The sequence below is a fragment of the Chiloscyllium plagiosum genome, chromosome 14, assembly GCF_004010195.1.
Source record: "Chiloscyllium plagiosum isolate BGI_BamShark_2017 chromosome 14, ASM401019v2, whole genome shotgun sequence".
Taxonomy (NCBI): Eukaryota; Metazoa; Chordata; class Chondrichthyes; order Orectolobiformes; family Hemiscylliidae; genus Chiloscyllium; species Chiloscyllium plagiosum.
Window position 1 is genome coordinate 51,561,627 of NC_057723.1, and position 26,359 is coordinate 51,587,985.

The following is a 26,359-nucleotide window of genomic DNA, read 5'->3' on the forward strand; positions in this document are numbered from 1 at the left end:
TTGGATATGGACTGCTTCAGTATCCAAGGAGTCTGGAAAGATGCTGAACATCATGCAATTACAGCAGGCATCCCACTTGTGACCTTATGGTGGAGGGTCAGTCATTAATGAAGCAGCTGAAGATGATAGGGCCTAGGACTCTACCCTGAGGAACTCCTATAGAGATCTCCTGGAGATGAGAAGACTGACCTCCAACAACCACAGCCATCTTCCTTCGCATCAGGTAAGACTCTGACTACTGGAGAGATCCCTCCCTCCCTAATTCCCACTGACTCAATTTTTGCTAAGCTAAGACTCCTGGATGACATAATTGGTTGAACATTGTCAAGATCAGCAAGATTTTGCACAATTCTGCACAAGCTACTTTCTCCATCAATCAGGGTAGTAATTTGCATCCCCCTTGCCTAGGGCACAACAGGGAAAGCAACAGTAACAATGAGCTCTAAGAATAGGTAGGAAAAGAAGGGGGAGCAAGATCCCCAGGTACAGTAGTGATTTCCCTCCCTAAACCTCATCGAGGAACATGGCATTGGACATCTACCATTTACTAAAGATCAGTCACCTGATCCAGCCCAACTTGGAACCTCAGTGGATGCGACTGCATGGCTGAGCAGTTGTGAAGGTGATCATGACCACAAACTTTCATGTGTCTAACTCCTATCAGGCAAGTGCAGGCAATAATTGCAACAACTCCCAGTTGACTAACTAGCTGAAGAGGAGAAAGGTACAGGAAGTGAGCAGGCAACTGACATACCACCTTTTTGGCTGTGGAATCTGTGCTCAATTCACCTGGTTGTTATTCAAGAATGTAATCCCAATTCCTAATTTACCAACAGGAACATCTGATCCATTTTTGTACTCTTGCATAGGTTGTGGGTATTACTGTCCCAGCCATAATAACTGCCCATGACTATTTCACCTGAAGAAGGTGCAGTTCATGTGATGTAGGAATATTCACACTGATGTCAGGAAAGGAGCTCCAGGATTTTTACCCAGTGACACTAACTATTGCAACATCCATTTGGACACAGCTATTGGTGTATTGCTACGAAACATAAACATTCTAAATCATTTGTATAAATGAAACATTGCAGAGGAAAGTCAACTAATCACCCTGTGTATTCTCTTAGTGAGTGATGTGTGTGTATGCCTTTTTATTTAGATTACATACAGTGTGGAAACAGGCCCTTCGGCCCAACAAGTCCACACCGCCCCGCCGAAGCGCAACCCACCCACACCCCTACAATTTACCCCTTACCTAACACTACGGGCAATTTAGCATGGCCAATTCACCTAACCTGCACATCTTTGTGACTGTGGGAGGAAACCGGAGCACCCGGAGGAAACCCACGCAGACACGGGGAGAACGCGCAAACTCCACACAGTCAGTCGCCTGAGGCGGGAATTGAACCCGGGTCTCTGGCGCTGTGAGGCAGCAGTGCTAACCACTGTGCCACCGTGCCGCCTTTGTTTACTGAATTTACAGGGCTGACCCCAGTAGCTACAGAGCAGTTAGTAGAAGTTGCCGGCTTCAACTGTGGGAGACTGTAGATAGTTTTAGCAGCCTTGGGCCTAAAAGGACCAGCTCTAGATCACACATCTCTGCATAGGCAGCAATAGTTCAGGCTATTCAGCAATTTGTGGAAACTCTGAGCTCATGACCTACCTATTTTTCGCATATTGCTGTTCCTTATTTTAAACAAACTAAATGTTAGTGTTGTGAATTTGCCAATTTTTCCAATCCATTTCAGAACAATTGTTTCTCAAGTGAAGGTTTAAAGCTTTAGATCTGTTATAAGATGAATTTTTACAACCAGGTTATTTTATATTTTGTGTTCATGGGCAAAGGTGGCAAGAGAACAACTGCAATCTCACATTTCTGTTCACGTACGTTAGTATGGGAGAATATTGATCAAAACACAATTACAATCTCCTCTTGATAAGAGTATAGGTGGCGCTATTGTAGATCTTTTTGCCTTTCTCTCTAGTCCAAATTGTTTTGTTATTTTCATCAATTAGGCTATTATTTATGGGATACATCATCATAAGTCAAAAAATGGTATGAAATTTAACTTCAATTTGCTTATGACCTTCACTTTTGCTGTTACTTCAAACATTTTTGAACATTTGAGGGTGGAGGTGTAGACTGAGAAAATACCACTTCTGGTAAAGCAGAGGAATATTCCCACCAGATATTTACATGGATAGAGATGTCCAGAAGGAGAAGCCTGGTCAGGAGAGTGGGAAAGCACAGAAGATTTTGTTGTGAAACGGCTTGCTCCTTTTAAGATTACCTTGTACATGCCTACGTCAAATGGAACCCTGCTGTGTATGGCCTGCACGTCTCCTCTGCAATGCATTCCTGACTGCTGCACACCTGCAGAGCTTGGAGTGAATGCTACACTGAGTCTTGGACATGGAACACATAAAATTACTGTTTTTGTCCTAGGTGACTAAATCTGGAGATTCCATGGCAGACCTCATATATACCTTGAATTTTTATGTAGTTATGTAAAACAGATACATTTCAATTAATTGCAGGACCTCAGGCACACTTTACATCTGTTTGTCCTAACTGCAGTGACTCATCAGCCACAGGCTCCTCATTTGCTCAGTGCACAATAATAAGCTTTATACTGGGAAAGAGGCCGGAAAAGGAAGTGGTACCATGGGACTAAACCACTTCAAGCAATGAAAAGTTTACTAAGATGGTTGTTGTTGTATAAAAAGCCTACAATCATGACTTCCTATATTTATCTAGATAGACTTTAACCAGTTAAGCACTTGATATGTTGTAGATTTGGTTTGCTCTTGGAGCCATTGTATTTATACAGAAGTTAGGTTCAGTTGCTAGTCAATGGTAAACCCAAGGATGTTGATGGCAGGGGATTCAGTGATAGTAATGTCATTGAATGGCAACAGGTATTAGTTAAATTCTCTTCTGTTGAAGGTGATCATTGCCTGGTACTTGTGTGGCATGAATGTTTTTTGCCATTTGTTGACACGGTGGCTCAGTAGTTAGCACTGCTGCCTCACAGAGCCAGGAACCTGGGTTCAATTCCAGCCTCGGGCAACTGTCTGTGTGGAGTTTGCACATTCTCCCCATGTCCGCGTGGGTTTCCTCCCACAATCCAAAGATGTTCAGATTAGGTGAATTGGCAATGCTAAATTGCCCATAATGTTCAAGGATGTGTAGGTTAGATTAGATTAGATTAGATTACTTACAGTGTGGAAACAGGCCCTTCGGCCCAACAAGTCCTCACTGCCCTGCCGAAGCACAACCCACTCATACCCCTGCATATACCCCTTACCTAACACTAGGCGCATTAGTCAGGGGTAAATGTAGGGTAATAGGGTAGGGAAATGGCTCTGGATGGGTTACTCTTTGGTAGGTCGGCGTGGACTTGTTGGGCCAAATGGCCTGTTTCTACACTGTAGGATTCTATGATTCTTGTCAGCCCAAACCCAGATGTTGTCTAGGACTCCAGTGAGTAACTTGTTTCTTGTTTTCCTATTGCCATTCACCATCTAGATGACATACTCCCCATTTGCCTCAATGTCTATAAGCTCCAACATCACTCGAGAATCTCACCAAGCCTCACTTGAGAATCCCTGACCTCCATCTCCTAGAAGAACAAGGACAACAGATACTTGGGAACATTACCATCTGCAGTTCCTCTCTAAACCACTCACCATCCTAAGTTGGAACTATTTTGCTATTTGTTCATTATTGCTAGTTCAAATCCTGGAACTCCCTTCCCATCAGTATCATCACTCTAAGGACTGTAGTTGTTCAAAGGATGGTTCAACATCAGCTTCTCCTGGGCGCTTAGACAGAGACAATAAATCCTAGCCGAGATATCAACTCCAACATTCCATGAATGAATAAATTAATAAAACATACAGGCACAAACCTAAATGCAATGGAAAAAATCTTTATCATTGGCTCCAGGCCAAATCTCATGATATTTGTCACAAAGGATTCTGGGATGTCGCTTACAGCCTTCATAAAAAGATGACAATTTAAATTATGTTTACATCAGAGTAGAGCATTTTTTGCCACTTGGATTTCTGAAAAGAGGCAATCATTAAATTTAAGCATTTGGTAAATAATTTTAGTTGTAACAGGTAACCCTGCTTCACATTAATGTAGATTATCTACCATGTGGCAGGATTTCTTTCAAACTCATCCAGAGGACATCTGGCAGCAGGCATCTGCTGGTATCAAGTAATTAATTCTGTGTTTGCAGGCACAACCCCATTAGTAATATCACTCTGATAAATGAGGCATCGATTCAAAAAGGGGTAAAGCTTTCACCAAGTACCTAAACTAATGTTAAGTACAGGAACTATAGGCTTTTGGAGAGAATGAAGTGGAATACATGCGAAGGAAAAGAGAAGTATTTACTTCATGTCACGATGGGTTTTTATTGTTATATACTATGTTATCACACAGGTATATATAGAACGTTCAAGTCAGCTCCCATTCAGCTTCCCTCTCCGGGAGCAGCGGAAGACAGAGCGTAGGTGACATGGAGACCAGGAGGGTGCCGGGAAGGTAAGGACTTAGTATGTACTTTGGGCAGTGGCTAAACCCGAAGTACTAATGTGTAGTATCTCCCTCCCGCCCACTCCTCTAACCAGAAGTAAAAAAAGAGTCTGTAAGGTAAGGTTTTATTTTCTCTTTCTTTTCTTTCATACATTTAAGTGCATTGTTTGGTTTTAGTTTGTTGATATAAAGCTAAGGCTTACAATGACAGGGGACCTCAGACCCGTGGCATGTGCCTTGCTTGATGTGGGAGCTCTGAGATAAGGCTAACATCCCTGACTTTTACACTTGCAAGAAGTGTGTCCAGCTGCAGCTCTTGTTTGACTGCATGACGGCTCTGGAGCTGTGGATGGAGTCACTGTGGAGCATCAGTGATGCTGAGGAGGTCGTGGATAGCACTTTTAGTGAACTGGTGACACCGCAGGTTAGAATTGCTAAGGGAGACAGTGAATGGGTAACCAAAAGGCAGAAAGAGAGTAGAAGGCACTGCAGGTGTCCCCTGCAGTCATCTCCCTCTAAAACAGGTATACCGTTTTGGATACTGTTGGGGGAGATGGCTCACCAGGGGAGGCCAGCAGTTGCCAAGATTATGGCACTGTGGCGGGCACTGCTGCTCAGAAGGGCAGGAAAAAGACTCGTAGGGCCATAGTCATAGGGGATTTTATTGTAAGGGAAGTAGATAGGCGGTTCTGTGGCTGAAAACGGGACTCCCGGATGGTATCTTGCCTCCCAGGTGCTCCGGTCAGGGATGTCACTGATCAGTTGCAGAGCATTCTAAAAGGGGAGAGTGAGCAGCCAGCTGTCTTGGTGCATATAGGCACCAACGATATAAGTAAAAAAACGAGATGAGGTCCTGAAAGCAGAATTCAGGGAGCTAGGAGAGAAGTTAAAAAGGAGGACCTCAAAAGTAGTGATCTTGGCATTACTACCAGTGCCATGTGCTAGCCAGTGTAGAAAAGAAAAAATAGGCAGGATAAACACACAGCTTGAGGGATGGTGTAGGAGGGAGGGGTTCAGATTTGTTGGATATAAGGACTGGTTCTGGGGAAGGTGGGACTATTACAAATTGGATGGTCTACATCTGAACCAGCAAGGTGGAAAGTGGAGACTGTAAGAATCATCAAGATAGCATTAATAAGGGGAAGAATAAGCAGAGAGCAGATGAACGCAAAAGAACTGGTGGCCTGAGTGCATATACTTTAACTCAAGGAATATAATGGGTAAGGCAGATGAACTTAGGGCTTGGATTGGTACCTGGGAGTATAACGTTATTGAAATCACAGAGACTTGGTTGAAGAAAGGGCATGATTAGCAACTAAATGTTCCAGGATATAGGCGCTTCAGACAGGACAGGGAGGGAAGCAAAAGTGTGGGGAGGAGTTGCATTGTTGGTCAGGGATGATATCATGGCTGTGCTAAAGGAGGACACTATGGACGGCTTGAGTAGTGAGGCATTATGGGTAGAGCTGAGAAATAAGAAGGGTGCAGTTACATTGTTTTGTGGCCATATTACAGGCCTCCCAACAGTGAGCGTGAGGTAGAAGAACAAATAGGTAAACAGATTATGGAAAGATGGTAGAGGCAACAAGGTGGTGGTGATGGGAGAGTTTAATTTTCCCAACATTGACTGGGATACACTTAGTGTCAGAGGTCTGAATGGGACAGAATTTGTAAAAAAAAACGTCCAGGAGAGTTTTCTAGAGCAGCATGTTAATTGTCCAATGAGGGAAGGGGCCATATTGGACTTGGTGCTAGGGAATGAGCCAGGCCAGGTGGTAGAAGTTGCAGTTGGGGATTTCTTTGGGAACAGTGACCACAATTCTGTAAAGTTTAGAATACTTGTAGACAAAGATGAGAGTGGTCCTAAGGGAACAGTACTAAACTGGGCCTAGGCCAATTATCTCAAAATTAGGCAGGAGCTGGAAAATGTGGATTGGACACAACTATTTGAAGGGAAGTTCACATTTGATATGTGGGATGCTTTCAAAGATACATTAAAGATAGTGCAGGATAGGCATGTCCCATTGAAATCTAAGAATAGGAAAGGCAAGATTCGTGAACTGTGAATGACAGGAGGAATCGTACAACTAGCCAAGAGGAAAAGGGAAGCGTACATAAGATCCAGGCAACTAAGAACAGAACGAGCCCTGGAGGAATATCGGAAGAGTAGGACCAGTCCTAAACAAGGAATTAAGCGGGCTAAAAGGGGTCATGAAATAGCCTTAGCGAGCAGAATTAAGGAGAATCCCAAAGCCTTTTATTTTTATATGAAGAGCAAGCAGGTAACTAGAGAAAGGATTGGTCCACTAAAGGATAATGAAGGAAGGCTGTGTGTCAAACCTGAGAGATTAGATTATGAACGGGTGAGATTCTGAATATTACTTTGCATCAGTGTTCACTGAGGAGAGGGACATGATGAATGTTGAGATTAGAGATAGAAGTTTGATAACTCTGGACCACGTTGAAGAAGTATTGGGTAGGCTAGAGGTTATTAAGGTGGACAAGTCCACAGGACCGGATGTGGTCTACCCCAGGTTGCTGAGGGACGTGAGAGAGGAAATAGCTGGGGCCCTGACAGATATCTTTGTAGCATCCTTAAACACAGGTGAAGTGCCCGAGGACTGGAGGGTTGCTCATGTTGTACCCCTGTACAAGATCGGTAGTAGGGGGTATTCTGGGTAACTACACACCACTGAGCCTGACATCAGTGGTGAGAAAGTTGCTGGAGAAGGGATAAAATCTATTTATATTTGGAAAAGAATGGGCTTATCAGTGATAGGCAACATAGTTTTGTGTAGGAGAGATCGTGCCTTAACAACTTAATAGAGTTCTTTGAGGAAGTGACCAAGTAGATAGATGAAGGAAGGGCTGTAGATATCATATACATGGACTTTAGTAAGGCATTTGATAAGGTTCCCCATGGCAAACCAATGGAGAAAGTGAAGTCATATGGTGTGCAGAGTGTTCTAGCTAGGTGGATAAAGAACTGGTTGAGCAAAAGAAGACAGAGAGTAGTAATTGAAGGGAGTTTCTCGAAATGGAGAAAGGTGACCAGTGGTGTTTCACAGGAATCACTGCTGTGGCCACTGTTGTTTGAGATATACATAACTGATCTGGAAAGGGGCACTGTTGGTATGATCAACAAGTTTGCAGATGACACGAAGATTGGTGGAGTAGCAGAAAGCATAAAGGACTGTCAGAGAATACAGGCGAATATAGGTAGACTGGAGAGTTGGGCGGAGAATTGGCAGATAGATGTGAGGTGATGCATTTTGGGAAGTCTAATTCTAGAGCGAATTATACAGTAAACGGAAGAGACTTGGGAAAAGTTGATGAGCAGAAAGATGTGGGAGTTCAGGTCCATTGTACCCTGAAGGTTGCTGCACTGGTGGATAGAGTGGTCAAGAAGGCATATGGTATGCTTGCCTTCATCAGATGGGGTATTGAGAATAAGAGCTAGCAGGTCATGTTAAAATTGTACACAGCATTGGTTCGGCTGCATTTAGAATACTGTGTACAGTTCTGGTCGCCACATTACCAAAAGGATGTGAATGCTTTGGAGAGGGTGCAGAGAAAGTTTACAAGGATGTTGCCTGGTATGGAAGGTGCGAGCTATGAAGAGCGATTGAGTAGGTTAGGTTTGTTTACATTAGAAAAACGGAGATTGATGGGGGACCTGATTGAGGTCTACAAAATCATGAAGGGTATAGACAGGGTAGATAGAGATAAGCTTTTTCCCAGGGTGAAGGATTTAATAATGAGAGGTCACACTTTCAAGGTGAGAGGTGAAAGGTTTAATGGGGATACACGCAGCAAGTACTTTACACAGAGGGTGGTAGGTGCCTGGAACGTGTTGCCAGCAGAGGTAGTAGTGGCAGGCACGGTAGATTCATTTAAGATGCATCTGGACAGATGTATGAGTAGATGGGGAGCAGAGGGATACAGATGCTTAGGAATTGGGCAACAGGTTTAGACAGTGGATTTGGATTGGCTCAGGCTTGGAGGGCCGAAGGGCCTGTTCCGGGACTGTAAATTTTCTTTGTTCTTTGTTCTCTTTTAAAATGCTCAGACTATACCTTGGAATAACTAACACTCCCAAGCCCAAGGTGATATCTATGGCACACCTCAATTTGCAGAAGTTACCTTTGGCTCTACATAGGGCTAACTTTCTTTTGTTGCACCTCCTTCATTAGCAGTCTTTATAGCTTTAACAGGATCACTGTTCCCCACATACCTCCACTGTGATTTTGTAAGCAATTAATGCACCAGTCTGCAACCCTCTGTGCTGCACAGTAAAGCAAAACTGGAGCCCTGTAAACGCTGACACTTCTTTTGAATTTATGGTCCCATAACCTGGTAATTTCACCTTTTGGACAGGCTTTTCAAATGGTAGCAGGCATATTGGCTTAACAGAAGCTTATGGCTTAACTTATGACTGAGTTAATCAAAATTGGGCTTTAAAAGAAAATGACATTTGAGAAAATAAACTCAACGTATCCAAATATACTGAAGTAAGGATAAGTCAGTGTAATGACATCCTATGCTACAAATTTTCCTCATACCATTAAGAGCCTTATTAGGATATTTGAATTACCTGATTTTCCACCAGCCTTCCAGGTTTTTCTGTATCACCTCCACTACAGCACCTCTCTCCAAGTCAATCTCATCACTATCTCTTGCTGAGTAGGGATAAATGACAACAAAATTCTCCTCTGGAAAAACAAATTTATATTTCATTTACAACCAAAAAACACAAGTCATGCCAGAAATGAACATTTATGGAGCTTGGCAAAAATGATGAATAATGAAGCTTGAAGCTATGTAAAATTAGTTTGCACTAAAAGCTCAATACATGGGACCAATAAGTACAACAAAACAGAATTTTACAGTATTCCAATCAAATGTGTTTGTGTTGATTCAGCACAATTTAAAAAAAAATTAACACTTCATGCTGGGGCAAGAGACAGGATAGAAGGAAGGTGCGGTTGAGTACGAGAAACCAAATGGTCAGGATGACTAATACATTCTAACTACAGGAAATATGAACACCATACAAGTTTTTAATTATATTTCCTCTATCCAGATGTTGTGGTAAATTTCATCAGAGAAATTAATAATTATTGCACTCCAGTCTCCTCCTTTAAACCTTTTGAATTTGTTAAGGAAAGCAATTTTGGAAATACTGTACAGGAAGTAATGTCAGCATTTCACATTTGCCAGAACACGTAGAGAATTTTGGCAATAATGGAGAAACAGCTCACTGCCATTATAAGATACAACCTTGAATTGAAGTTTTACTTAACTGGCTTAACTCTTAACTTATTTAGTGCAGTTGCTGAATCTGACCTTGTGAACATTTATACTGGTTAGCATTCAGATATTATGTCCTATGAATGATAAAATTTACATTACACCACAAGGGTAATAAATATTCATTAAATGTAAGTGGCACTTATAATATTCATGCTTTCTTGCAAGTGTACAAAATTTTATTTTTGCTTTTCCCTGTGTAAAAGCATCAATCCAAACAATTATGTCTTGACTTTGGCATTACGTCAGTGTGGTTGGAACAAGAGAGGACTATGGCATTAAAGACTGTAAGCATGCAACATTGATAACACCAAACTAGGACAAAACTGTGGACTAAAGGTGGCACAAATAACTTTCAAGTTAAAGATTATTTGCAGGGCGGCGAGCTGGTGAATTTTAATGTACATAAAGTCTAAGTTTTTTTGTATTTTGGAATTACAAATTAGAACCTTTTTTTTCCTGTAAGTGGAACGGGATTTGTTGGGGAGGTGTCCAAAAGAGACAACCGTCATTAGTGTGGTCTGATTGAAGTAAAAAATAATAACACATGCTGAGTTAATAGGCCATAGTAGTTGAGCTTGTATTTCTCAATTTTCGTGAACCTCGCCATCCAAACCTTAAAACATGCTAAGGAGAATGAGGTGGTTGATCCTAGGGAAGGACAATGATGAACAAACCAACAATTGTGGAGTGCCAAAGAGATGTTTCAGTGAACACGTAGGCAAATAAGATAGTGGATGGAGTTGGGAATAAAAGCCTGAAATAGTTTTCTTTTAAATCAAATGTTAATCAGTAGAACGAAAAACACAAAATCAGGATTATGAATAGCAAATTTAGGAAAGGAGCCTGAGAGATAGGGACAAACAGCTGGATCAGGGTGTCATGAACAGTGAAGGCCAACTGATTATTTCAAGCAATGATTTTAAAAATGGTAGATGTGATATTCTGGATGGGTTAGATCTAAAATAGGTGAGGGTATTCTTCATCTGAATTTACAAGCTTGTGAGAGTATTTGTACAGGATAATGCATGGAGCCTGGGTCATTTACACAGATTAGAAAGCCATCAATAGCTTTCTTCTATAAGCAGCTCAAATACATCTTACAGATTGGAAGTATTATGATATTGTTAGGCTTACATTACATAATCGTATTATGGAAAAGCAACATTTCAAATCAAAATGAACAGTTGCAGCTATAGGATAATGGATTAGAGGCTTGATTCAGAGAAGTAAGGGTTCCAATTTTAATAAAGAAATAAAATTATATTAAAAGAGCAAATTCTGCCAAGCATGTTCATGCAAAACATGTAAGCAAGACACATATACAGGAAGCAGCAACAGACACAGATTACAGTAACAGCAAGCTCATCTCCATCCACCTTGGCCCCAGACACTGATGTACAAGTCTCCTAAAGTCCTTCGACGGCCCATATGTCTTGGCAGAGACCAGAATGTCTTAGTAACTGATAGCATGTTGAGATAGGAAGTGATCAGAGTATAAAGTGGTCATTAATGATTCAAAATGTCATTGTGATGAAAGTGTTATTCTTAAAATTATTATGAAGGGTGGTCAAAACTATTTACAATGGATTAACATTAATATAACCATTCTTGCAAGATGAATAGGAAAAACCGGATAAATCATAAATCACATTGTTTTAATCTCTAACGAATCTCTGCTATGGACATATATTAAAAATCTATGTGTATGAAAACATAAAATGACAAACTAAATGGAGACAGGAAGACATCTTAAAATGAAACAATATCCGTTGTTACATCTGTCAAGCATTAAGATACAGAATAGTTTCTTTACAAAAAAGGTAATTAAATATTTTGAGTAGAAAATAACCAATTCTCAAGTCTCTGGGAAAACTAATTAAATTAAGGAGCAAAATATCAGGCAATGGAATGTCTGTGTTTTGAAGTAACTATGCTTAATTTCAGTACTTTATCTTGTGAAATGATCTGTAGCTACTAACTGAAAACACTAATAGGAGACTCAAGTTGCAGCATAATGTATTTTGCACAGCATTATCCATAAATGTGAAATAGGAATTCAGAATGGACGTGAAGATAAAGGCAGAATATATATATATTTAAAATTAACATTCAAATCTATCTCCGCACAGTAGTCCAATTATTCCCTATCCACTAACCTGAAGATCGTACTTGGACTTCTCATGATCATGCAAACACCAAGAAAGTAAACAAAAACCTATTCAAACAGGAAAGGATGCTGGACACACCTTCCTATTTACGTTGTAGGAACCATTTACAATTGGATGATTCTTAGTTTCTGGTTCAGGTACAACAAGGCCTCTTCTGTTTTGCATTGTTCCTCATCAAGTTGCAGTTTTTCTCTACCCATTGCCAACCAACTCAAGACTCAGTGTTATAATTCATAAAATTATACACCATACCCATATTTATAACTGAGCAGTAACTTGTGATTGACTTGCAAATGTGCTTCAGTCCATCAGTACTTATTTATAAGAAGTTGCACCTAAAATTCTACTCTGAATTTAGCTGCAATCTTTTCCAGCAACCAAGAGAGAGAATTAATAGCAATGAAATAAATTAACTTGTCCATGATCTTTCATAACCTCTGGACATCATTGAATATTTCTTCAACCTTTTGAAATTTTGTCACTGTTGTAATGTGGGAAGTACAGCAACTGATTTTTACACAAACAGAAATGAAAGCACTGACAAAACTGTTTTTTTATTCAGTAACATTAGTTGAAGGGGAAATGTTGAGTGGAGTTAGATGCCATGATTGTCTAAGTTACAGGTAACAGTATGGTCATCAACTTAATGTTGATATCATAAAATCCCTATATTGTGGAAGCAGGCCATTTGGCTCATCAAGTCCACACTGACCCCTCTGAAGAGAATCCCATCCAAATCCACCCCTCCCCTATCCCTATATTTCTCTTGGGTAATCCACCTAAACTACATACAGTGGGCAATTTAGCATGGTCAATCCACCTAACCAGCACATCTTTGGTCTATGGGAGGAAACTGGAGCATCTAGAGGAAATCCACGCAGACATGGGGAGAATGTGCAAACTCCACACAGACAATTGGCCAAGGGTGGAACAGGATGACTGATGAAGGGCTTATGCCCGAAACGTCAATTCTTCTGCTCCTCGGACATTGCCTGACCTACAGTGCTTTCCCAGCAACACACTCTCAACACTAAACAACTCCCACCTGCCTGCTCTGGCCCACATCCCTCCGAACCTTCCCTATTCATGTACTCATCCAAATGTCTTTTAAACATTGTAATTTTGCCCACATCCACCACTTCCTCAGGAAGTTCATTTCCACATGTGAACCACCCTCTGAGTAAAATGTTTGCCCCTCATATCGTTTCAAAATCTCTTTAGATTAAATTCAAACTTGGGTGAAAACAAAATTCTACTTTTATGGCAAACTCAAATTTCCAAGTACTCAAGGAAAACTGTTTAAAATTTACAGAATCCTTTCTTTTAAAAAAAAGATGTTGATTCCAAAACATTTTAGAGCACTCGTATGGAAGACTGCTGCATTTTTGGCACCATCAGTTTTATTGTGTTCAGCAAAACGTATATGCTCATTCACAATGAGTTCATAATATTTGAGCTTTAAAAATAACCAATATATTTATTCGGTTACAAAAATGGCTAAAAAATAAGCCTTTTAAGTTGTAACACAACAAGTATTATCTGACTAAAACTCCTTGTTAGTTTTGGCTGCTTACCTTCCCCTGGCTTGGCACTAACAATTGAAAGGTCATCTTGAGCTTCATCCTGAGCCTCCAGACACGTGGCAGGGACCCAACCCTGCTCATCAGCTGTGCTCACAAACCACCAGCCTGAAAGCACAAAAACGCCATTTCACCAAATACATTTATTTCTTTCGTGTATGCTGAAAGAATTTGATATTTTACTGTTACTGCTGTAAAACCTCTCCAGCAGATGATTTTTTTCATGCCTAGATATCCCAGTGTTACTTTAAGGGTTCATTTCTTTGCACTCACCAGCTTCCTGCCACCATGCTTGTTTGTTTAGCTACTTAGAATGATCTAGACCTAAAAAATACTCTCATTGCTGTAATCAATATCTCTCATCCAGGTGTTTGGGAAGTGGTCATTTGAATGGAGGCATTTTAGAGGTGGTTACTTTTCTTCTCCCTCTCCCCCCCCCGCCCCCAAATCCTGTATAAGTGATGCATCCAAGAAACAGCTGCTCACTGCAAAGGCTAAAATTTGCTGCAAGTAAAAGCATTTGGCTCAAGATGCATGTTTTTGGTGATGAGCAGATTACTGGCCCACTTGATCTATTGGCTTGGAAATTGGATTACATGTGCAAAGGTGTGAAATGTGCGTGGTTTGCGCCAAGTTCCTGTCAATGCAGGCACGTGTGGTATCCTATTACTTAATTACTGAAGCCAGGTTAAATTACATTATGAATAAATGGTCTTTGGGAAATGGTGACCTCTAGGAAGAAGACCGAAAAATACAAAAGTAAAATTGTAAAAAGGGAAAGAAATCTTGATTATCTTATATTATGTTTCACAGATACACATTAAAAATTATATTCTGTAACAGTGAGAGAACCTGGCAGTTAAATTATATTTATTTAATGATTATTATAAACCACAATTCATCAGCACAACTTAATAAGAGTTATAACAGAACAGAGCTATAGCATGAACTAATGAAGATGGAACAGTGCCAACAGTCTAGACTTATTTCCTTACTATCCAGATTGCCTTGAATCCATTCCATGTTGTGTCAGTGGATTTTCACTGTGGACTGACCCATATTATTTCCTTCTGTTTGCAGTGTTATTGCTTTACAGTCTGACTTTTCCATACATCTTTAAATGGCAATGTAGCACCACAGCCTCTCCATAGTCAAATAATATATAATGATAATCATAAATTCAGATAATAGATAACCATTTGATTTTATAACTGAAATAAAGATGAAATTAATGGGCAAGATGCCCATATTTGATCATATTTTGTTACATTGTGTACCAACCATCAAATCTCATGGCAATCTTTAATTTCTTTCTGAGCTGAGAAATAACACATCATTTATATAAGTTCTTCTAAAATGTTTTTTACAAGCACTATAATATTTTATCACAAGTACAAAACAGCTTTCTTTTATAAACAAAAGCTATCACATAAATTTTAATAAAGTAAAAATTGCCAACGATGCAACACACTGCTGACTTCATATTGCAGCTCCCCAAATCATCAGCTGAAAATCTCAGCAAGATAGGAAACTATTAGAGGGCAGTTTGGCTCAAGACACTCTCAGGCACAGGCACTTAATCATAAAAGTAGTCAGATTCTGCTTAACTGCTGAATAAATTATAAATGAATAAACAATGGAGGAGAAAAGGAACAAGTGAAAACTAATTCAAAAAAATGTCAAGCTGTTAAAGAAGCATAATACATAAATGTTAAAAAGCAAAAACTATTACCTATTCTCAATCCATCAAATTATTTTGTTTTTTTTCAAGCTGACATTGAATAGAAATTAGGGACAGCGAACTGCTTGGCAAAAGTTGTTAAGCATTACAGCAACAATTTATGTCTACGTACTTTTTTTAATGTGATAATATTCCAAGGAGTTTCTGGGATGTATCTTCAGACGAAAGTGGTTGCTAATCAAAAGAAGTGTTTGCTTAAAGCCAACTCAAAGAGGTGCTTTTCAAATAGGTCAAAAGAGAGCAAACTGCCAAGAGTTATAAGGAAGGAAATCTAGAGCTGGAGGTAGCTGCTGAGATGGAGAAGAATGAGACCGTGAAATGATCTAAATATGACAAGTGGAAAAAGAGGTCTTAAGCATTCAAATATAATTAAGAATTAGATATTAACATGTCATCTGAATTCTGTGCTGTAATTTTCACATTGATTTAGGGCTGGAGTTAGAGAGAGGACCACGGATTTTTAAAGTTGGTAAATGGGACTCAATTCTAAGCCTATAGAGTCCACTCCCTGAGTCTTTAATTTTTTTCTCAAGGCTATGGAGGCTGAAGAATGGGCTGAACAATCATGTACCCAGTTTAATTTTATGTATAAATCACAAATACCGTCTTATAGCAAACAATTTCTTGATTGCAATTTTGTGTTACTATTAAGCTTTCAGTAAGTTTCAGGAGCTAAGAACCAGGAGAGTATTAGGTTGTGCAGCAAAATTCAGGAAACTAAGAAACAATAATGGCAGGATTTCTGACAGGCCAATTTCCACTTTTGAGGCAGGTAGCCAGAATCAGGAAGTTTCTGACTTGGTGCATGCAATTCAAGAAATTGTGTGATGGCTGACATCATTCTGCTCCAGTAGGAGTTGGGTGTGCGCGTTATTACAAGGAGGATTCTGGCCATTGCCCCCACACAAATACGGAGTAGCACAGGATCAGCCATCTTGGTTTTCTGAAATTTGTTCCCTGAAGCATTTTCAAAACAATATTAAGCTCTCTATTACTTATCCCTGACACACTATTGCCTCTCTAATGGAACATAATGTACCAATCTACGCAAAATCATACCTTATACTCACCAATCCACTATTTGTCTTCACATGCCAATTAGCCCTGCATCCACAATGGGTGGGACCCCATGTTAAATAAAGATTTAAATATCTATTAAAACTTTCACTTTAAAAAAGAAACACTCCCATTCATGAAAGCATACTCAAAACTCTCAAGGCCCCTCAAATTTTTAATCCTTAATGAAACAAACTGATATGTGTGTGTGTGATGAAAAAACACCTTTAATAAGCATTAATTTAGAATCCCTATACTGTGAAAGTAGGCCATTCGACCCATCGAATCCACACAGATGCTCCGAAGAGCAGCCCACCCCCCTGTAACTGTGTAATACTGCATTCTCCTTGGCTAATTCACAAAGCCTGCATATCCCTGGGAACTATGGGAAATTTACCATGGCCAATCCACTTCACCTGCACATCTCCGAGTGCTCCGGTTTCCTGTGGCAGGAACTCAGAGCACCCAGAGGAAATCCATGCGGACACAAGAAGAATGTGCAAACTCTACACAGGCAGTCGCCCGAGGCTGGAATTGAAGTCGGACTCTTGCCACTGTAAGGCAGCAGTGCTAACCACTGTGCCGACCATAAAAAATTCCAGGACAGGATCAGAACCTGTTCACAAGAAGAGTCATTGGACTCAAAATGTTAACTCTGCTTTCTTCACAGATGCTGCCCAATTATTATTGCCTTGCTGAGATAATCATAGGTTGTGGAAATCAGCCATTCATTAATCACTGAATGAAAACCCTTGGGGTAATGCTGACAAATGACTAAAAGAACAATTTATTTTAAACTAACATTCATAAAGGAAGGCTGTGTGTTTCAAGTTCTTAAAGGGCCAGGATTTAACTAACTTCACAGCTGGAGTTGTTTCAACTCTCCTTGATGTAGGGAGGCTGTTTTAAAAGGTTTGGGAAATTAAAAACTTCACAGCTTGACAGTGCTACATAACTAATCTGCTATTTGTAAGCATTTACCTCTCCTTCATAAGCTCATGGCTCCAACACAGCAGGCTAAGACCCTTGCTACAGTCACAGTGGACTTTGTCCAAGCTCAGCACTGAGTTCAAAAGGCTCAGCTGAGCTCAAGCTTTTTACATGCAAGAGTCACACTCATCTCCTTTCCCCTATCAATGGAAAGTGGGGTCAAATCAGTAAAGGGGCTATGTGTTCCTGATCAGAGTTCCAGTCGGCAATTTTTAAAAGTTTGCAGACTGAATTTATTCTCAATATGCATGGATATAAAGATGTAAGAATTATTCTTGCTAATTATTCTTGAAAGAGAAGACTGAGCAGTACTCCATATTTGAGATTTTCAACTTTGAACTATTGCTGGCAGGGCATGGAGAGTTCTTTACATTCTCGCGACCTTCATCACCATTCCAGTGAAGGGCAAACAGTTGGCAACTGCAATAAGCAGCACCTATCTCAACTCTCCTGGCTTCCAGTGCAATCAGCAGATATCTAGTTGTAGCTTTTATACATCTGCTGCTTCTGTCAGTCAAGGCCAACCTAAGCAATAGAATCAACTTGGCAGTATTCATTGCCATTGGATAAAGAGATTCCAATATTAAGTGGTGCAATTATTAACGGTGTTCCAGGTTCTTTAGGTAGACTTTTTCTAAGACAGTTACTTTTCTTTCTCTCCACTTACATGACCAGAAGAGAGCACTAAAATGGCTTTCTAAATGTGTAAATTTACAGAACTAGAAATAGATTTTTAGACTATATGAAAATATATTTATATTATCTTCTCAAAGAAAGTACTTTTCTTCAGTGAACATTTGATTTCAAAAGGAAAACAATATCAAATTTATTGGGAGTGTTACCAGGAATAAATGTTCACTTCAAACTAATGTAGAAAATAATTACTTTTCTCTCATAGTATCGAACAAGCTTTCTGCATAATGACGTAGGGTTGGAAATTCTGCACTGCCATGTTTGGGTCTTGAGCACTGGGTGCCATTCTTTTGGCCAAAACGGCATCTCAGTTACAGGGACAAAATTGAGGTGTAGACTTGTTCAGGGTCCATTTTGGCAAAGGACAACCAGAAGCATTCAGAAGCCGATGTTAGGCCATTAACTTCAGCAAATAAAAGGCTCAATCCCCTGCTTCTGCTCTTTCCTGTAATTTTTGTTCTAGTCTGAGCTAGCCCTTTAGCACAGAAAGGAAAAGTTCAATCCTCACTTTAATCATCACTTCCGCAGTTCCAAAATCTGCAACCGTTCCAAACTCTAGTATTCAGGCAACCCTCTCCTCACACAAACTTCTGCTTCAACCTAACATCAGTCCCCTCCAATCCCAAATGGCACTTGAGACCCAGACAAAATATTGCAGACCTCTGCACTATTCTTTCCTGACTTCTCAACAATCTCTATCTGTGCACTCAAGGCCCAGGTACTTCTGCTCGAGTCATAGAGTCCTCCACAGACTGACCCAATCACTTGTCAGAACATCAGTATAAGTCTGTCATGACTCCTACTGCCATACCTTCAAAGTAATAATGAAGTTGAAGGGTCAAACCCGTATTCCTTGGCCTCTCTGTTTGAATGCAGGCTGTTAATCCCCTGATATTGATGCACCCAATAAATAAACTGTGCTGAATTTTTAAATCATGGACATACAAATCTAATTTCACGAAGAATTTTACCCTGCAGTGACTTGAATGTGTATTTACTCCTGAAGTGCAGAAGGAACTCCACTTTGAGATATTCCAGTATAAATTTGGTGGGACTCTGTAGTTTGGTCAGTATTCACTATGCCAGCTCAACAGAAATACTGTAATACTGTTGAAAAAAAATCAAATGTGTAACAGAGCTGAATGTAACCTAATGAAGAACATTTAAATTACCACAAAGTCTATCCACAATGAATGGGTCTTAAGGTTTGTACAATGCAGATAAGGGAGGACATCTCTCTTATTTAGTAAACCCTAAAGCAAACTTTATAATGGATAGCAATGCACCAAGATGATTGGTGCAGGTCTACTGAATTAAAATCATAGTTCTGTGGGAAGATACTTGCAATTACAACATCTTTTCCCTTGGGATGTTGGACATATTTGGGGTAAGCGACCCCTGGACCATTTGAGTATCAGCAGGAAGCCAGCTTAGCAGCAGCACAGAAGGAACACTGAGAGGAGGCATGAGTCCTCATGCTTGCAGGACACAGGGAAGTCCTGAATATGCAAACACACTTGACATTATGGAGTGCACCAGAAAGAAAACACAAGACATTCAATGAACTCCATAAAATCATGAAAAAAAATTAAAAGCCAACTGTGGCCTCTCAAACCAATTTAGGTCATGAAAAAATCATCACATTATACATCTGAACATTAAAAGAGACCTCCACTGAAATAATATGAGATAAATTTAAGTCATTTGATAATCTATTTATTTAATTGTTGAGCTGATGCCTACAAATAATTCAGGGGAATGCAGTACGCACAGCCAAGTTTCTGGTACCGAGAATGGCTCTAATGCAATGAGGGTACGTTGGGTTGCAAGCAATTGATTGTGATAGGTGAATCTCTAGTCAAGGGCACAGACAGATGCTTCTGTGGCCAGCAGCAAAAAATCAGAATGACGTGTTGCCTTCCTGATTCCAGGATCAAGGATATCTCAAAGGAGAGAGCAACCAGCAGGAGGTCATTGTACAAATTGGAACCAATGACACAGCAAGGGAAAAGGATGAGATTCTGAAGGGAGAATATATGAATGTTAGGCAAGAATTTAAAAAGGTCATCGAAGGTAGTAATATCTGGATTACTCCCAGTGCTATGAGCTAGTGAGGGTAGGAATAGGAGGACAGAGTGTGGCTGAGGAGCTAGTGAGACTGGCACTGTTGGTATATACAGCAAGTCAAACAGTCAGGTCAGGCAGGAACAAGGCAGAGAACAAGATAGGACTGATAAATTAAACTGCATTTATTTCAATGTAAGAGGCCTAATATGCAAGGCAGATGAACCCAAGGCATCATTAGGAACATGGGACTGAGATATCATAGCAATTACAGAGATGTGGCTCAGGGATGGACAGGACTGGTAGCATGATATTCCAGGATACAAATGCTATAGGAAGGATAGAAAGGTGGGGGGCAAGAGAAGAGGGGATGTAGTGTTTTTGATAAGGGATAGCATTACGGCTATACTTAGGGAGGATATTCCTTGGAATTCCAGGGAAATTATTTGGGTGGAACTGAGAAATGAGAAAGGATGATCACATTGTTGGGATTGTATTATAGACCCCCTAATAGTCAGTGGGAAATTAAGAAACAAATTTGTAAGGAGATCTGAGTTATCTGTAAGAATAATAGGGTGGTTATGGTAGGGAATTTTAACTTCCAAAACATAGACTGGGACTGCCATTGTGTTAAGAGTTTAGATTGAGAGGAATTTGTTAAGCGTGAAAATTCAGATTCATGACGTGGATGGATTTACTAGAGAAGCTGAAAAACTTGACCTACATTTGGGAAATAAGGCAGGGCAGGTTACTGAGGTGTCAGTGGGGGAGCACTTTGAGGCCAGTGACCAGTGATACAAAAGGATAGACTGGACCTAAAAGTTGATGTTTGAAATTGGAGGAAGGTCAATTTTGACGGTATTAAGCAAGGACTTTCAAAAGTTAATTGGGGGCAGATGTTCGCAGGTAGAGAGATGGCTGGAAAATGGGAAGGCTTCAAAAAAGAGATAATGAGTGTCTAGAAGCAGTATATTCCTGTTAGGGTGAAAGGCAAAGCTGGTAGGTGCAGGGAATGCTCGATGACTGGAGAAATTGAGGTTTTGGTCAAAAAAAGGAAGTGTATGTCACATATAGACAGGAGAGATCGAGTGAATCCTTAGAAGATGATAAAGGCAGTAGGAGTATATTTAACAGGGAAATCAGGAGGGCAAAAAGGGGACATGAAATAGCTTTGACAAATAGGGTTAAGGAGAATCCATAGGGATTTTATAAATATATTAAGGACAAAAGGGTAACCAGGGAGAGAATAGGGCTTCTCAAAGATCAGCAAGGCAGCCTATGTGTGGAACCACGAGGAATGGGAGAAATACTAAATGAGTATTTTGAATCAGTGTTTACTGTTGAGAAGGGCATGGAAGATATAGAATGTGAGGAAATAGATAGTGACATCTTGAAAAATGTCCACATTACAGAGGAGAAGGTGCTGGATGTCTTAAAACACACGAAAGTGGATAATTCCAAGCACCTGATCAGGTGTACCTAGAACTTTGTGGGAAACTAGGGAAGTGATTGGTGGGCCCCTTGCTGAGATATTTGCATCATCGATAGGTCACAGGTGAGGTGCCGGAAGACTGGAGGTTGCTACCGTGGTGCCACTATTTAAGAAAGATGATAAGGAAACGCCAGGGAACTATAGACCAGTGAGCCTGACATTGATGGTGGGCAGGTTGTTGAAGGGAACCCTGAGGGACAGGATTAACATGTACTTGTAAAGGCAAGGACTGATCAGGGATAGCCAACATGGCTTTGTGCATGGGAAATCATGTCTCACTAACTTGATTAAGATTTTTGAAGAAGTAACAAAGAGGATTGATGAGGGCAGTGTGGTGGACGTGATCTATATTGACTTCAGAAAGGCATTTGACAAGGTTCCCCATGGTAGACTGGTCAGTAAGGTTAGATCTCATGGAATGCAGGGTGAACTAGCCATTTGGATACAGAACTAGCTTGAAGATAGAAGACAGAGGGTGGTGGTGGACGGTTGCTTTTCAGATTGGAGGCCTGTGACCAGTGGTGTGCCGCATGGATTGGTGCTGGGTCCACTGCTTTTCGTCATTTATATAAATGACTTGGATGTGAAGATAGGAGGTATAGTTGGTAAGTTTGCAAATGACTCCAAAATTGGAGGTATAGTGGACAAAGATGGTTACCTCAGAGTACAACGGGATTCTGATCAGATGGGCCAATGGGCTGAGTAGTGGCAGATGGAGTTTAATTTAGATAAATGTGAGGGGCTGCACTTTGGAAAAGCAAATCAGTGTACAACTGATTCACATAACGGTAAGGTCCTGGGAAGTGTTGTTGAATAAAGAGACCTTGGAGTAGAGGCTCATAGTTCGTTGAAAGTGGAGTCGCAGGTAGATAGGATAGTTAAGAAGGTGTTTGTATGCTTTCCTTTATTGGATACAGCATTGAGTATAAGAGTTGGGAGGCCATGTTGCGGCGGTACTGGGCATTGGTTAGGCCACTTTTGGAACAGTGTGCACAATTCTGGTCTTCCTCCTATCAGAAGGATGTTGTGAAACTTGAAAGGTTTCAGAAAAGATTTCCAAGGATGTTTCCAGGGTTGGAGGATTTGAGCTACAGGGAGATGCTGAATCTGCTGGGGCTGTTTACCTGGAGCGTTGGAGGCTAAAGGGTGAACTTATTGACATTTATAAAATCATGAGGAGAAAGGATAGGGAATATAGACAAGGTCCTGGGTTTCCCTGGGTTGGGGGAGTTCAGAACAAGAGGGCATAGGTTTAGGGTGAGGGAGGAAAAATTGAAAAGGGACCTATGGGCAACCTTTTCTGCAGAAGGTCGTGCATGTATGAAATGAGTTGCCATAGGAAGTGGTGGAGGCTGGTATGATTACAACATTTAAAAGGTATCTGGATGAGTATATGAATAGGAAGAGTTAAGAGGGATATGGACCAAGTGCAGGCAATTGCGACTAGATTAGGTTAGGATATCTGGTTGGACCAAAGGGTCTGTTTCCATGCTGCACATCTCTCTGACTCTAAGACAAGTACTTAACTATATACTTATCTGTGGTATTTACCATTTGAAACGTATTTGGTTGTTATTCGCTTGTGGGACATGGACATACCTGGCTGGCCAGCATTTATTGCCCATACCTAGTTGCCCTAGTGAAGGTAAACTTCCTTCTTGTACCACTGCAGTCCAGCTGTAGGTAATTTCATAATGTCATTAGGAAGGGTGTTTCCATGACAGTGAACGGACAGCAATATACTTCCAAGTCAGGATAGTGAATGGATTTGAGGGGAACTTACAGGTGGTGGTGTCCTATCCACTGCGCTTGCCCTCCTAAATGGAAGTGCTCATGCACTTGAAAGATTCAGTGCATCTTATAGATAGTAAACACTGCTGTTATTCAGCCTCAATAGTGGTGGGAGTGGATGCTTGTGGACATGGCACTAATTAAAGTGGGCTGCTTTGCCTTGGATGGTGTCAAACTTCTTGAGTGTTGTTGGAGCTACAACCAACCAGGCAAGTGGGGAGTATTCCATCACACTCCTGACTTGTACCTTGTGGATGGTGGACAGGCTTTGGTGAGTCAAGAGATGTATTAACTTGCCACTGCACTCCTAGCTTCTGATCTGTTTATGTAGCCACTCTATTTATATAGTGAGTCCAGTTGAGCTTCTGGTCAATAGTAACCCTCAGGATGTTTAGAATTGGCATTTAGTGATGGTAATACCATTCAATATCAAGGAGCAGTGATTAGTTCATCTCTTATTGGAAACGGTCATGTCCTGATGCTTTTGTGGCATGAATGTTATTTGCCATTTGTCAGCCCAAGCCCAGATATTCTTGTTGCATTTGAACATGGTCTGCTTCAGTAGCTGAGGAGTCATGAATCATTGTGTAATCATCAGCAAACATTCCCAGTTCTGACCTGATGATGGAGGAAAGATCATTAATGAAGCAGCTGAAGGTGGTTAGGCCTAGGACCCTAGCCTGAGGAACTCCTGCAGAGGTGTACTGGAGCCGAGAAGACATACCTCCAACAACCGCAACCATCTTTCTATGTGCCAGGGATGGCTCTAACCAGCAGTGACCTTGCCCCGATTCCCATTGATTCCAATTTTGCTGAGCCTCCTTCATGCCACACTCAGTCAAATGTGGCCTTGATGTCAAGGGCTATCACTCTCACCTCACCTCTGGAATTTAACTGTTTTATCCATGTTTGAACCAAGGCTGGAGCTGAGAACCCAAACTGGGCACACAGAGCAGGTTATTGCTGAGCAGGTGCTGCTTGACAACACTGTTTATGGCAGCTTCCATCATTACTGACGATTAAGAGTAGACTGACAGGACGGTAATTGGTGAGATGGATCTGTCTGCTTTTTGTGTACAGGATATAATGGGGCAATTTTCCACATTGTTGGGTATATGGCACTGTTGTAACTGTATTGGAATAGTTTGGCTTTGGAAGGGGCAATTTCTCGAGCACAATTTCTCGAGCACAAGTCTTCACTACGATTGCTGGAATGTTATCAGGGCACATAGCCCTTGCCACACCCAGTGCCTCCAATCATTTTTTGATATTAAATGAATTGAATCGAATTTTCTGAAGACTGGTATCTGGGTAGCAGTGGAGGAGGCCGAGATGGATTATCCACTTGGCACTTCTGGCTGAAGATTGTTGCAAATGCTTGTGCCTTATCTTTTGCATTCTTTACTTGTATCCTTCACCATTAAAACTAATAGTGGTTTAATGATACATATTTTGAACAATAAATACAAAAATCTATAGGACAGTTAGTCAAAGGAGATTTAACTACATCACCCTGCAAAATCATTCAGTCTGACATTTGGCAGTATCAAGAGAATTATTGGTAGTTAAACTTCAACCAAGCAACACCATTACCATTTCAGAAATTCACAGGCCACAAGGTGCACAGATGTGTTATAGTGTACAACTTTTAGCTTTAGAACCACGTAAACACTCAATATTCAGTGCAGAGTGGGAACTGACATGTACTCTTATTACATTTCTATGTCGTTTAGGTTGAGACATTTGAAGAGAAACCATTACATAAGTGTTCCTCTTTAACATTAAGCGAAGTTTGGGTTTTTCTGAAAGTAACTTACCAGATTCATTTTTCTCAATAACTTCTACTACTTGTCCTTGATGCAAGCTGATCTCTGTACTTTCCTGTTTGTCATAATTGGTTACTGCCACATACTGATCCAGGAAAAACTGGTCAGCAGATGTCCCATCTCCACCTGAAATCAAAGAATCAGCCTTAAGGGAATCATTTAAGATATGGTACAGGTCACAATCAAAACGCTTGCAATTTGTTGCATTCTGTGCAAGTAACCCCTATATTCAACTTGCCTAGAAATATATTGCTGAAACCACAAGGTTAGCACTTCAGCAATCAAAAATCTGAAAGTGTTACTTGACTTTAGTGGTTAAACATTGCATTTTGAAATAAGGTACAGTACTGTAAACTTGTTAAAATTCAACATCAATCAGTGAGGCACTTAATATGTTGAACTCCATTTCAAAGAAGTGCACTCATAATTAGTGTTTTAATCATTCTAAAATCTTTGTTGTTGCAAATTGATAGTTGCATTAGTGGGGCAATTTTAATAGCCTCATCTTCAAACTTAGAATCCTACTTCTGTTCTCTAGAAACAATCTCAATCTTAAGGAAACAACCTAAAAGGTTTTATACTGGCTGTGAGCAGCAGAATGATTCCAGCACCTCAACAGAGAGAAGGCACCGCTAATCCAGAAGCTGGTTTCATTGTTTTTACCTAGTTGATTTTAACCCTACTGCGAATCCTCTTGCAAGGATCCTGCCTTGAAGAAGTTTTCCTCCTCTCTCTACAAGAATCTCAGGGAGTCCCTCTACCACTGTAACTCCCAGGTCATTTCCTCTGCCCTGAAGCTCTTCAACCATGTCCTGAAACAAACTCGCTACCACAGCCACATTTGCTTCCTCAGTGCCTGCCTCCGTAACCAACTCAACCCACACGGACTCCGGACCACCTTTAAATCAGCAGAGTTTGGACCCGAACAGGACAAACAGTACAGACTACAGATTCAAAAGCTGAAAATGTGTTGCTGGAAAAGCGCAGCAGGTCAGGCAGCATCCATGGAGCAGGAGAATCGACGTTTCGGGCATAAGCCCTTCTTCAGGAATGAGAAAAGTGTGTCCAGCAGGTTAAGATAAAAGGTAGGGAGGAG

General features: G+C 40.6%; 1 protein-coding gene across 2 annotated transcripts in view; it reads right to left on the reverse strand.

Annotated features, from left to right (window-relative positions):
- sh3pxd2b (SH3 and PX domains 2B) overlaps positions 1 to 26,359 on the reverse strand; it is a 334,077-nt gene that overhangs the window by 29,109 nt on the left and 278,609 nt on the right. For both annotated transcript variants that reach the window (XM_043703799.1, XM_043703800.1), the window contains 3 exons: positions 25,255 to 25,389; positions 13,605 to 13,718; positions 9,144 to 9,261 (listed from right to left, as the gene is read on the reverse strand). In XM_043703799.1, coding sequence (XP_043559734.1) covers positions 9,144 to 9,261; positions 13,605 to 13,718; positions 25,255 to 25,389 — 367 coding nt within the window. The remainder of the gene's footprint in view (positions 1 to 9,143; positions 9,262 to 13,604; positions 13,719 to 25,254; positions 25,390 to 26,359) is intronic.